Source organism: Nothoprocta perdicaria, unplaced genomic scaffold (assembly GCF_003342845.1).
Source record: "Nothoprocta perdicaria isolate Ctin4 unplaced genomic scaffold, notPer1 scaffold_152, whole genome shotgun sequence".
NCBI classification, from domain to species: domain Eukaryota; kingdom Metazoa; phylum Chordata; class Aves; order Tinamiformes; family Tinamidae; genus Nothoprocta; species Nothoprocta perdicaria.
The window spans coordinates 1,864,556-1,877,827 of NW_020454672.1; the positions used below are offsets into that span (position 1 = coordinate 1,864,556).

The following is a 13,272-nucleotide window of genomic DNA, read 5'->3' on the forward strand; positions in this document are numbered from 1 at the left end:
CCATTTTCCACAAGTTTTTTTATGTGAAACATATCTACACAAATCTACCCTATAAATCAGATTATCTGGATAATCCAGTATACATTTTTAATTTTTACTGCCCAAGACAAAAACCTTAGTCTATAAACAGTGCAAGCTGAAGCCTGTATTTTGACGATATGGGTAGTCTGTCATGTAGTAAAATCTTTCTAGTAGTAATTCTGTTTATGTATAAATAAATGTGTAATTTGTTCCCTTTCTCCTGTCTGTTTTGTTTTCAGGTTTGCGCTCATGAATAGGAAAGTTTTAGATGTATTTGGTACCGAAGCCTCTAAGAACTTCAAGGGTTTCATACCCAAACTGGACCCCAGATACACTGTTGTCCCACCAGAGCTGCCGCTGGAGCTGTCTTGAAAATGATAGTGTATCTTGTCATTAAGTGTGATCAGCATTTTGTCCTGAGAAGTTAATTAACTTAACAGTCCTATAAATGGAGGAGGTCTTGGGCTCCACTTCAGTATTATTTCAATGAGAAATGCTCTTTACCAATCAAAAACATTGAAGTTTTGTGGGAAGGTGTAGGCTTAATGATTAAGCCCCTTCCATACATAAGAAATATTTCTGGATTACTGTAGTTGGTTGACAGTATGGTAGATTCCTGAGTGAATTAAATCGATGAGTAATGTATCTAGAGAAGAGAAGTAAAACGTAYGTAAGGCGTAAATATGCATAATAATTTCCAAACCTCTGATCTCATACCAGTAGAATATTTCTTCGTCAAACTAAAAGTAATTCTAAATTTAGAAAGGAAGACATAATTGCATAGTTTAGGTCCAGATTTTTGCCTGATCTGAAAACTGTTGCAGTCYGGCGCGAATGTCTCCACGGCTCTCTGACCTGCACAACTGATACCCGCTCTCTTTAAAATGACAATATTTGCACCTGGCTGCGGTGTGAAAGAAGGCATTCCTTAGTAAAAGAAAATGAATCTTAGTTCCTAAAGCACATTCCAGGGCCGAAAATCCCCCCTGACGTTACGGATACGGGCAAAGAAACACGCAAAGGCCAGGGCAGAGCCTCGTGCGCCCTGAGGAGCAGCAGGGTGGGGTGGGGAGCATCTGCCAAGTGGAAAATGGCAAAAGAGGCGGAGGAAGGAATGAGATGGCGCTGGAAACAGCAGGCAGTTACAAAAATAAAAGAAGCCAGGARCGAAACAAAAAAACCCAAAATATACTGAAATTAAATGTTTATTTTTAAAGGGTTCAACAGTGTCTTTTTAGATGGGCTTGGCTTGTTTGTGAGGCTGCAATACCAGCCAACRTTTTCAGTGGCCTTTAAAAGGGAACTGACCCCTGAGGTTCAACTGTTACAAGAACACAGTTTTGGCAGTCATGGTAATAGAGTCCTCAGTGCAGGATGCTTTTCCATTGACTATCAGACAGCCATGACTGTGACAATTACATTAAATTTAATATGGTCCTCARTGCAAATAAATACCTTCTCAAATTCCATCTCATTTTTACACTGCAGATGTCTACAGATAATAATTTGTGCACTAAAGTGATACCTTGACATGCTAATTATTTGGGAGGGTTTTAGTTAGTTTTTTGTTTGTGCTTTTTTTTTTTTTTAAATAAAGTCCATTCAGGTCATGCTGAATGACGTTCATTAACCTTGCATCTGAATGAAAAGCTGAACTATACCCACATTCAACTAACAAGACATATGGTAAGCCTGGGAAGGGAACTTGGAGTACGGTGCATGTATTTTAGAAAGGAAAAGAAGAAGAAGAAAACAGTCTCTGTACTGGAAGTTTTTATCAGATAATGTGAATTGGATTACTTAATGGAATCTTTGTCTTGTAACTGTATTCCTGCCCCAGCCTTAAGCATATTTTAATTCCTGTTACTTTAATTTCTTATTACTAAACATGCAGTAATTTTTATCAGATTTGCAGAGATGYCACAAAAATTGTAGCAGTCTGTGCACAGAACCTGCTTCTTCATCAGCTACGTAACGACGGTGCTCTGGCATTGTTGCTAAAGGTGCTTCGTCCTTTGCTAGAAGAGCAGTTGTCCAAGTCAGTGCGAACAAACTTCTGCAAGCTAGTTTGTATGCAGTGTTTTATTGCTCGAGATATTAAATTATAATTCCTCAAAAGGAAATAAAAGTTAATTCCATAAGGACCTTAAAAGGATTGTAATACGTTTGTAGTGTTTTTCCACTGGAATATGGTCTAAAATATTTGACCTTGTAAAGTCTGAGAAGTATATATTTTAGGTAATATGCTGTAACTCACACACTATATTATGAATACTTTCTAGTGTAACTATATACCATTCTCAAATTTCAAAATATTTTATAAATGGATTAATTTTCTTCACTGGAATGACAATTGCAATTGTTTGTTTGAGTTAAAACATGCAAGTGCTACATCTCAGCAGCTAAATGACAGGTTTGTCTAAGTGTTCTTGTTGCCAGAAGCCTAGTTTCCAGTTATTTTCATGTAATATATTAAAAAAAAATTAAATTATTTTTACTCAAATCAAGTATATGTAAGAGAGAAAAAGATAAAAGTCCTAATGTTTTTCCCAATAATAAACAGTTGCTGCTTGAAAAATAATCGCGTTTTGCTGGTTGTTGTTAGTAAGGAAGGAGAGGACTAACAGAAGCAAGATTCTGAATATTCTGCAGGTAAGGAATGCTCAGCACGCGATGGAGCCGAACCTTTTTGAACAAGTACATGCAATTTAAAGTCTTAGCAAATGAAGAGATGGTGCAAAACGTGTGATGAATTCCCAGCCTCAGCCTTGCCCTTTCCTGTGTAATTGTGAATACTGGTGTGTGCTGCAGTTTTCTTTAGGCAGAAATAGACCATATRATGGTCGGGCTGGACCGTTGTGCAGTTGGGCTCCACGGGGGCATCGCAGTTTTGTGCTCACATCTGCCTGATCACACCCAGCTCCTGTTTGTGTTTTGCAGAGCAGAATCGTGGAGGAGACTGCAGGGATTAAGGGGTCAAAGAGGGGAATATTGCAGTCCTTTCAGTCGAAGGTCTGGATGCCCTTAGCCAGGCTGCACAGTTGAGCTATGCTGACTTCAAGTTCCTGCAGGCATGCAGGTCCTCGCCTGTGCTCTGTGGAAGGCAGGAACGGATCTGCTTGTGTGGTGCAGTTTATTTTTGCCTTTCCCTTGGGGAAAAACTGCATGGGTGGCGTCTGCCCGCAGGGCTCTGCTGGGGAATTAGTTAGCTTCCTCATCCTCGCCGCTCTTCGGCACCACCCTCCTTGTCTGTCTCACCCTTTCCCTGCTGCCAACYCGCATGCAGAGGCATGTCCTTCCTGTACCTGGTGCCCACACTCACTGCAGCAGGTCCCAGCCTTCTGCCCCACTTCCCAACCCATCCTACTTCATCATYGCTCCCCCTTCCCTACCCACTACAGCCTTCCCCATGGAAGGCRGCCAAGCAGAGAGGTGCCCCAGGCATCGCTGATGATGCCGTGGCTGCTTCCCATGGCTGAGCACGTGCACATGCATGGGCACCAGGACCTGCAGTGTAGCCCGTGGGCACAGGAGCTTCTCGTGCTCTGGTTGGACAGAGCTGCTCAGGGGGCAGCAGGATTCTGCAGGCTCCATTTTCTGCTCCTGGTATGAGACCCTCTGACCATGACTAGTGTAGATGAGGAGAATCCCAAGCTGAAGCTCATGTTCATTCTTCAGTGTTTTATGACTCTTTAGCCTGGAGAAGACTGAGAGGAGATCTGACCGATTTGTACAAATACCTGAGGGGAGGATGTAAAGAGGATGGGGCCAAACTCTTCTTGGTGGTGGCCAGTGACAAGACAAGGGATAACTGGTACAAATTGAGTCACAGGCTGGTCCATCTGCATGTGAGGAAGAACTTCTTTGCTGTGAGGGTGACAGAGCCCTGGAACAGGCTGCCCAGGGAGATTGTGGAGTCTCCTTCTCTGGAGATCTTCCAGACCTGCCTGTATGCCACCCTGTGCCCYGTGCTCTCAGTGTCCCTGCTGGAGCAGGGAGGTTGGACTTCCAGCCTCAACCATTCTGTGATTCTGGTATTTAATGTTGTATATATACTTGGAAAAACTCCCCTGATTGGATTTACTTGATAGGTGGATGCTCATTGCTGTTCTTTGCTTGCCTTCTTTCTGTTGCTTTTTTCAGGCTGTATGAAACTGCTCCCCTTGCAGACCTCCACCACATTTCCTCCACCCTTGCTGGAGGAGGAGATGATGTTTTTATCTGCTATGGCAGAAATTTTGACTTTTTTTAGACAGCTAGTAATGGAAGCATAAACATCCTAAAATGTCAGTAGCACAACCAGAACTGCAGCACGTTTTTTTGTGTGTGTGTGTATGTGACTTGTTTTATTTCTGAACATTTCTGTTATTCTAGACTGGTAAACTTTCATCCTATTACCTTGACTGTTACTTTGAAAGCACAGACCCTAGATAAATACCTGCAAGCCAGAAGCTGAGGTTCAGTGTTGTGCTAATGAAGCTGGGTAGGTTCCAGATGGAACTCAACCGTGTAGCCAGTTGCTTCTCTAGATCACAGAATCACAGAATCACAGAATGGTTGAGGTTGGAAGGGATCTCTAGAGATCATCTAGTCCAACCTTCCTGCTCAAGCAGGGACACCTAGAGCATGCTAGACACCTAGATGCTTCATGTCCACCCCAGCAAGGTTGCTGTTGGTCTCCTGCCAGCTTTGGATATATGATAGAAGTTCAAAAATGGTATCAGATGACACTGGCTCTTTAAAAGTGTATTTCTTCTCTGCGATTTACCTTTGTTCAGACCATGTRTTTTCTCATTCAAGGCAAACAAAAAAGTGCTGGAGAGGCCTRTGTGGTATGTTTGGACTTAGTGTCACAAGCAACAGCTTTCAATGCTAGTGAAGTGGTTGCTAATGACTAAGAGATTAGTGCATTAGTCCAGGCAGCGCTCCCATGCAAAGTGACCTCTAACTCTTGCTAGAACCCAGGACCCAGCCAAGATCAGTCTTAGAATTAGAGTCATGGAATAATTATGTTTGGAAAAGACCTTCAAGATCATCAAGTCTAACGTAAGCCCTTCAACACCGTGACTGTTAAAACCATTCCTGTCTTGGGAATGGAAAGCCCATGTCTATTTATCTATATAGACCAACCCTTTCTAGCTTGTGTAGATAGAGCCCTCTCATTTCGTGTGGAAATGARTGAAACGTGTGGAAATGAGTGAAATACCAGAGTGGATGGAGTCATTTCACTGCTCAAGCTGACAGCTCAAGCTCCCCTCTGTGCTTGCAGGTCTCAAGGAGAGTCTCAGCAGGACTGCCTTCTACAGGAGGTATCCTCCCCAGCAAGATTGCTGTCAGAAAATAGTATTTTCTGTTGTGGGACCTATGAAACTCCACCTTCCTGTATGTTTTTTTCTCAAATATAAAAGTCTAGAATACCTTCTGTGTTGCAGACAACATTTTCCCCTAATAGCTTCCCGCAGTCTCTCATCTGCTGACCTAAAACCCTTTTATGTCGAGCCATTCTACRCAAGACCTTTCTGACACCTATCAGAGAAGCATCAAAATAGTTTTGACAAGCCTTGCTGAGTAGTTCTCCTCTCAGAGCTTCCTTCCTTTTGCCCAGCTCACTGTGSTTTTCCAACTGTTTGAAGAAAAGGAAAGGATTTTGTTCTGGATGCTTGTTGAAATCCAAAGCAGAGGTGTGCTTTGGAAGTTTTATCCATCTTACATCTCATGAATTAAAATTGTGGAGGTTGTGGAGTCTCCTKCTCTGGAGATCTTCCAAACCCGCCTGGCTGCCACCCTGTGCCCTGTGCTCTGGGTGTCCCTGCTGGAGCAGGRGGTTGGACTAGATGATCTCTAGATGRTCTCCTTCCAACCTCAACCATTCTGTGATTCTGTGATTCTGTGAAAATATTTCTGCACAGGTACTAAGGTGAGTGTAGGCTGATGAGGTATTAAAAGGCAGAGAACAAGACAATCCAGTAACACAGAAATTGAGACTTTATTTTACTGTTTAGGATTTTCTTCCATAACTACTTTTAACACAGAGAGAACATCAGCCTCTTCTCATCAGCATTGGAACAAATGGGATTATTTTCATGGATCACTTTGTGCTTTTAAGTATGAAGGTTTGGACTTTCTATTTCCAGGTTCCATGTTTCGAAATAGAAAATATCTCCCGAAGGAGATGAGTATTTCACTCGCTTTTCCTCCTTTCCACCAAGGTGAGTCTAGTGTGTCTGGGGGGCTACGTGCAAGTTACTGTCAATTCGGGTGTCTCACAAGTTGCTTCTTTTTACAAAACATCTGTTTCCTCCCACTCCTTTGGAAATATCACAGAATAATTGCATTCTGTTCYTTGGGGTACATCACAGTTTCACATTTTTTTCTTATTATTTAGTAGAAGGTAATGAATATTTCATTTTGGCTGTCTCTAGATAAATTTTCAATAAGGTTTGAGAGGAAAGCACTTTTTCTGCCATACGGAAACTAAAATTGCCATTGCTGATATACTGGCAAAATCAACAATATCTCCCTTTTTTTAAGCACTTTTAAAGTACATTGAAATGTGATTATTTTTCTCAGGACAAAACACTCACCTTTTGTAACCAATAGATTAAGTCTTTACATCTAAATCCGAGACTCATTTTACTAACAGGCTTCTTTGAACGTAACAAGCATAAATGTGAATTAGAGTCCGCTTTGATCTTAAGGATTTTTTTTTTTCCTGGCGCCTGCCACAGAGTTTTCCGCTTGCTAATTAAAACATGAAGAGGTCAAAAGAATTTTAAATATTAATGCCAAGGCTTTGCCTACCGTAGAAGGGGCTGCCTTGAAATCCCAGCACACTATTAATCTCCTCAAGCTGGTGGAATCCGATCGATGTTTTTTCCCCTCAGCTGCCACAACAGGAGCATAAAAAATGTCACCGTGGCCATGAGAGTCAGTGGGAGAATTCCCAAGATGGCTTGAAGGTTACGGGAGACCTGACCATACCAGGTCAAGGGCAAAAGACTTTTCCTCATAGTTTGAAAGCACCGTTTTAAAGAGTTAAAGAGTTTTAAAGAGTTAAGCCCTACTTTCCCATGGCACACAGCAAAGGCCTTTATCACAAGCAAGAAATGGTGGACTAGGCTGAGTGAGCAGGTCTAGGTTGAGGAGATAAAACATGAAGATGCTGCTGCTCACCCCAGTTCCAAAACACCCAAACAAGGATGCGGCCCTGAGCAACCCAGAAATGTTGTTCTGCTCCTTGTCTGTTGGCCATAAATTAGCAGGAAGTTTCAACACAGGTTGCTGGTGATTATTTACACAAAGGGAATCAACTTGCCCAACTTGCTTGTGCTGAGCTACTTTTGTGTCTCCTTGGACACCTAAAATAATATCCTGTAAACCGCTTGAAATCAAGACAGAAGCTGACACTCTGAGTCATCCATGACATCTTCTGGGTGGTGCTCTCAGCCCTGTTGGAAGGGATAACGTGAGGCTGATGGCACTATTTGTATACACAAAGGCGAGGTTTGGCCTCATTTATAACATCATGCAGTTCCTCAGCTGACTGCTGGGATGTCCCTGACAATAACAGATACTTAAAAATTAGTACCAGGCTCAGACTGCACCACTGTGGTGTTTATTTTTCTATTGACATTCTTAGTGAGTAGAAAGCAGAATGGAGGATTTGTTTTTATCATCATATAAATTCTGAGATCTCACATGCCTCAACACTGCGTGCAGGACAACCTCCCTTTTCTCTTCCTCTAAAAGGGTAAAGTAGAACTGGGATGCTCTAAAACAAGGAACAGTTTCTCTATGCCAAAAACTCAGCAGCCTAAAACTATTCAGATCATAAAGAGATCAACTGAGTTTGGTGCAGGATAGGTCTATGAAACAGTGAATGACACCAAAAGGCTCCATAGGCAACAAGAATCCATCATTTCTTCCACTATAAAGTCTACCAACACCAKATGAGTCTTAAGCTGGCCAATTTAAAGCAAGCAAAAATGTATTTTTCCCCCCCTCTATGATGTTCAGCTGACGGACTTCTACCCTCCTGTAAACTGTTGAAAGTTTACAGGTATTGAAAAGGGACCAAAGGCATCTATGGAAAAAAGAAAAGTCCATGGAGACTCGTGAAGCATATTAGTAGAATCACCGGATCACTGCTGYGGAAGGGACATCTGGAGATCATATGGTCCAAGCCCTGCTGAAAGGAGGATCACCTAGAGCAGACTGCCCAAGACCATGTCCAGCTGAGGTTTGAATGCCTGCAAGGATGGAGACTCCACAGCTTCTCTCGGCAACTTATCCCCTCTCTGTGTGTTTCTATCACTCAATCATAGTGAGTGCTTTATGTTATCCCCATCCTGCTGTGGTATAATTTCCCTGACAGTGAAGGTAATTTCAGTAGTCCTGTTAAGTGGGGGGATCTTCTATGGATAGCYGGTCTAGGCCTCTCATCTTTAGGCCCAAATTAAATGCTAACAGACTTATCACCATGCAATTATTCAGGTGTTTGTTGTCAGGGTGATTTGGTGTGGTGGGTACTTGCTTGTTCTTGGAAGGAGACTATCAGTTTCCGGGGCTAACAAAGTTTTAAGGTATCTTTTCTCTCTCTTAGAAATCATATAACCCCCCTACCTATCCCATGCCTAAAGAGCATCAAGGGTTTGGGGCTCCGGCCATTGCCCTTCGGATCCAGTATCTGGGAAAAAAGCAACATTCCAGCTGCACAGCTGCTCTGGGCTCTGCCGACCTGCTCTCTGCTGCTCTCCTACCAGAGGATGTTAGATTGACATGAATCTTGGTATCTCCTCTTCATGCTTGCAGGTCTATATGGGGAAAAGCTAAGAGCTTTTATGCATTTTTTTTGCTAGGTGGAGCCAGCAGTAAAACCTGCCAATAGTCTGCCAAAATCATGACAGGAAACCAGAGAGTCTGGGAAAGACACGCTCAGGATCCTTAAACACAAGGTCACTCACCACCTCAAGCTTCCTTTGACATTTTGGAGTCCGTTTTTCAAGGCGACACTGTGGTGGATCAAGGACCAGGCTGTTTAGATCAATCCTAGAAAACTAAAATGAGCCAGAATTGCTGCTCCGTGTTCAGAGCTGCACATCAGAGAGACTGCTAATGACCTCCGATAATTTGCAATTTGTAACATTGAGAACAAAGCTCCACTGATTAAAAAAGCTCACCCTTTGATAGTGCTGCTCACATGTTAGTCTTACAAAGCTTGGCTGCATGCGGGTACTGCCGATCAGCTGCTCTGTAAGCAGAGCCTCTGCCTTCCCATTCTCCAATCTGGGATCAGGAAAYGGGGACACAGACAAAACGCTTCCAGCATCTCACCCCAGAGCTTCTGGTCACCTGCCTGACCACTACTTCAACCTCATTTTTATCCTTTAACTCCAGCAAAAACTACAGGCTCTGGAGAAATCTATGTCCATGCTTAAGGGAGGTAAAATCCAAACTAGCCCAAAGGGTCAAGCTCAACCTTTGGACTTGGCTAGACAGAACTGCACTAGGATTGGGTTTCTCAGACAAGAATGAGTTTTAGGGTTTGACCTTGACACTGCTTTGGATCTGTATGTGCACGGAGAAGCCAGATAGGGGGTCCTATGCATGGTCCAGCAATGATGATACTTTTGAGCATGGGATTCATCTTCCATTCCTTGACTTGCTTTGACAGTGTTTAGCTTTATTAAATTGTGGAATTAAGTAGGTCTGTGTGTCTGGTGTTTGGAAGTGCCTCATTTTTTGGGTGGTAAGTGCAGAGATACAGGTTGCTGAACTGCCTATGATGGGCAGCAGAACCTGGTGGCTYCAGCTCCACGTGGCTGCTGCTTCATGGGATCCGTCCATCTCTTGCTGAAGCTCTCACTGCATTTGCTGCAGAGCATAGAGCAGCAGGAGAGGCTCAGCAGAAAAGTAAGCCAGTGCTCACCAGCTGATCTCTAGTCATTTAATTTTGATTTAGAGATTTAATTCCTGATGGGGCTTGTCACGGCAGCGCTTTGTCCCTTTGTTTTCACAGGAAGTTTCTGATTCCCAGCCATCAGTTATTGCTGTTGCAAAGGAGGAAAATGAGTCATGGAGTTTCCTATTGGCCTAACGAGATATGCAGAGAAATTACTTGCAAGGGACTCTGCCCAGACAGCAAAACACTGAGGGAGAAATGGGGCAAAGAGCTCTCAGATTCATTAGCACAGCTACAAATTAATTGCCTGGATGGACATAAACATGTCTCCCTTGTGGGCAGTCACTCCTGGTGGGAGCAGTGCTGCTTTGTCAAGAGCCAGGGTTAGGCAGGGTGATATACGTTTTATAGCTCTAACCTCCAGAATTTACTGAATGGACAAAGAAGGAGAGGAAACCGGATGTGTGCAGGGAGAAGATGGATGTGCCCATTTCCTCTCTAGCTGTGCTGGGTCTGGTGGTGTTTTGACTTCCATAGATTTTCCAAGCAATCTTCTCTGTTCTCGCTCTCTTTCTTTTTTTTTTTTTTTTTTTTCCCTTCCTATAGTTCTTCCTTAAGCAAGAAATAACTTTTGCTTTCAAGCTCCTGAAGTTAAGAAGGAAAACAAGTTATTGCTGTGTGGGAGAAGGGATCCTCCTGTCTCACCGCCCCTGCCTGCGCGGATGAAGTTTCCCAAAGCTGGTGARGGGCTGGGTGGGCCTTGGCTCAGCCCTGCACGGAAAATTGAACATTTTGTACTGACAAAAACACGAGGCAGCAGAAATCCTRCAGACTGTCAGAGACTGGGCTCTGAAGTGAGGGGAAGGGATGTCTCCCATTGCATTAACCAGGGAGTGGGCAAGACCTAGTAAGTCTTTTCCATTCCTAATTTCTCTTGACCACTGTCCAGGCATCCTCCCTGTGCAGGGCCACGTGAAGCAAAGGAAATGCTGCTCCATGGGTTAGGTCTTAATCTCTGCAACKGACTTTGTGGTCACTCACGAGCAAATGGAGACTTGGTGATGAAGACCATGTGTTGAGCGCAGGTCCTAGCGCAGTGCTGCCCCTGTGCACAGAGAGAGGATGTCAGCACATGGCTATGCCCTGTCTCTCAAACAGGTCAGGCTTGCTCATCTCCTCCTATGCTGGCTATTTCTGAGAGATTGTCCTTTTCTAGGGGAAATTGTCCATCCATTTTGGGAGAAACTCGTCAAATCACATCCTCTCCTCTCCTCCTTTTAAGGGTTTCCTCCAGTTGAAAGGATTGAAGAAAATACTAGTTTATATTTTCAATTTTCTTGCCCTCAGTGCCCAGTCACAGMCCTATTGACTGTGTAGGAGTCATGAACAGTCAGGTCCAACTGTCCTTTCTGCCTGGGCTTCCAGCGTGGAAGCCGATAGCTCTTTACTGCACACGGTGCTCAGATGCCAAGGCGAGAAATGCCTACGTGTCAATAGCCATGGTTCCAAAATTCCTCTGCTTGGAATCCTTCACCTCCCTAATCATCGGGAAGCTGCTGATGATTCATATATACAGATATATACACACATATACATATATATGGAGAGAGAGAGAGGGAGAGGAATATATATGTGTATGTATATATATATGTACAGAGAGATGCACACACACACATGCACACACATGTCTATATACACAGGTCCRGAAACATACATGGATACATAAAGTCACAATGTGTCATACAGAAGCACTAAAACTGTGCTTATTTTTACTTCATTTCATTTAATGTGATGATGCCGTCCAAGGGGATATTTGATTTGCCTTTTTAATCAGAGGAAAAACAAAAAAAAAATGCAGATGTCCTGATTCATCTACTAAGTTATTTGCTGAGCAGCACTGTGCATATACAGCTGTGGTTATGTTTAACCCAAAGGATTAAATACATATATATGTATGTGTGTATACTTATTTATTTATTTATTTATTTATTTATGTCACTGCTGCATGGGAGAAGAGAAACTCGAGTCCTGCCGAGAATTTGCAAAGTCCTGTACTGTGCACTGCACCAAACCAAGCAGCATGGCTGCTCTGCCAAATGCACACAGTACAAAAGCTATCTTATCTCTGCATTTGCTGAATCTACTTACTCCTGGATTTTCCAGCCTTGTTGCTGGAGCCACTTCCTGCCTTGTCTTGTTCTCTGTTAGAGAACTTATAAAATCCTTGAGACAGAGACTATGCCTCTGGGTTAAATGGCACCAGGCAGGATTTACATAATGACCCAGAGGGTGGAGGCTTTTTTGCAATTTTTGCCAGGAGGATCAAAGACTAAATTAGGTCTGGAGGATCATCTGTACCCTCTAAGTCGGAACAGACCTAGACGGAAAGGGGKAAAAGAGACTGGAAACGTTTGGTGGCAATCTGGGATGTCTCTCCCTGTTTTGTAATTAGGCAGCTGATAAGCAAACAGCTTTCCTAGAGCTAAGTTTCCACCACAGCAACAAGCAGCACACTGCCTCCCCAAGCCTCTCGATTTGTGGATTCCTACAAAATCCAAGCTGATCTGTTTAAAGAAAGAATGGGGCAATTACTGCCATTTTGTTGTCTTCTAGACATCACGCTTCCTGAAGGTATCTCAAGTTGAGAGGCCAAGTGATGTGCCTCAAATCATTATACCCAGTAGCAAACACTTTGGTGATTCTTTGTAATATTCAAGAAGGAGAAGTGGAAATGGCTCAGAGTAAAGAAACAGAAGAACCTTTTGCTCTTCGGGTTGGAGGGCAAGACCAGACAGGCCAGGAGCAAGAAATCCTTCAGATGAGGGAGACGTAACAGAGGTGGATTTTCTTTTCCTAGGTGCTAATCAGCTCAGACAAATGTTCAGCAGCCCAGAGACCGAGACAAATCAAACCCTGACGTGGAACTTTTCTTTTTTTAATCACTGTGTAGACAGCTTAAAAGCAAATACGGTCTGGAAATAATTGGAAAGATACTATTTCCTGGTTCCCGTGGGAATGTGAGCTGGGATCCTCCGTGCCAGTTGCTGTCCATGTCAGCTATTCTGAGAAGACTCTGAGTGCCAGGTTACAGGAACTGGGACTGAGAGTGTGGGCTCGAGCAGCAGCTGAGCTGCYGTCTGCCACAGCCCTACATGGGGCTTCTCGGGCTCTTCAGGTGGGACAGTTCATGAAATACTGAGTCCTGCCAGCACACAGAACAACCCTGACACATGTAACTTGGTGCATGAATTTTTCCTGCATGTTGTCATTTGTTGGGTTGGTTTTGTTTGKAAGTGTTTAATGTACTGAGACATGTAAAGGTTTAAGGAAGAAATCCTCTTGGTCTTCAC

General features: G+C 43.4%; 1 protein-coding gene across 2 annotated transcripts in view; it reads left to right on the forward strand.

Moving 5' to 3' along the window:
* TMEM135 (transmembrane protein 135) overlaps window positions 1–2,249 on the forward strand; it is a 152,888-nt gene extending 150,639 nt beyond the window's left edge. For both annotated transcript variants that reach the window (XM_026034922.1, XM_026034923.1), the window contains one exon: window positions 261–2,249. In XM_026034922.1, the coding sequence (XP_025890707.1) occupies window positions 261–393 (133 nt within the window). In that variant the 3' untranslated portion in view covers window positions 394–2,249. The remainder of the gene's footprint in view (window positions 1–260) is intronic.
* The last annotated feature ends 11,023 nt before the right edge of the window (window positions 2,250–13,272 follow it).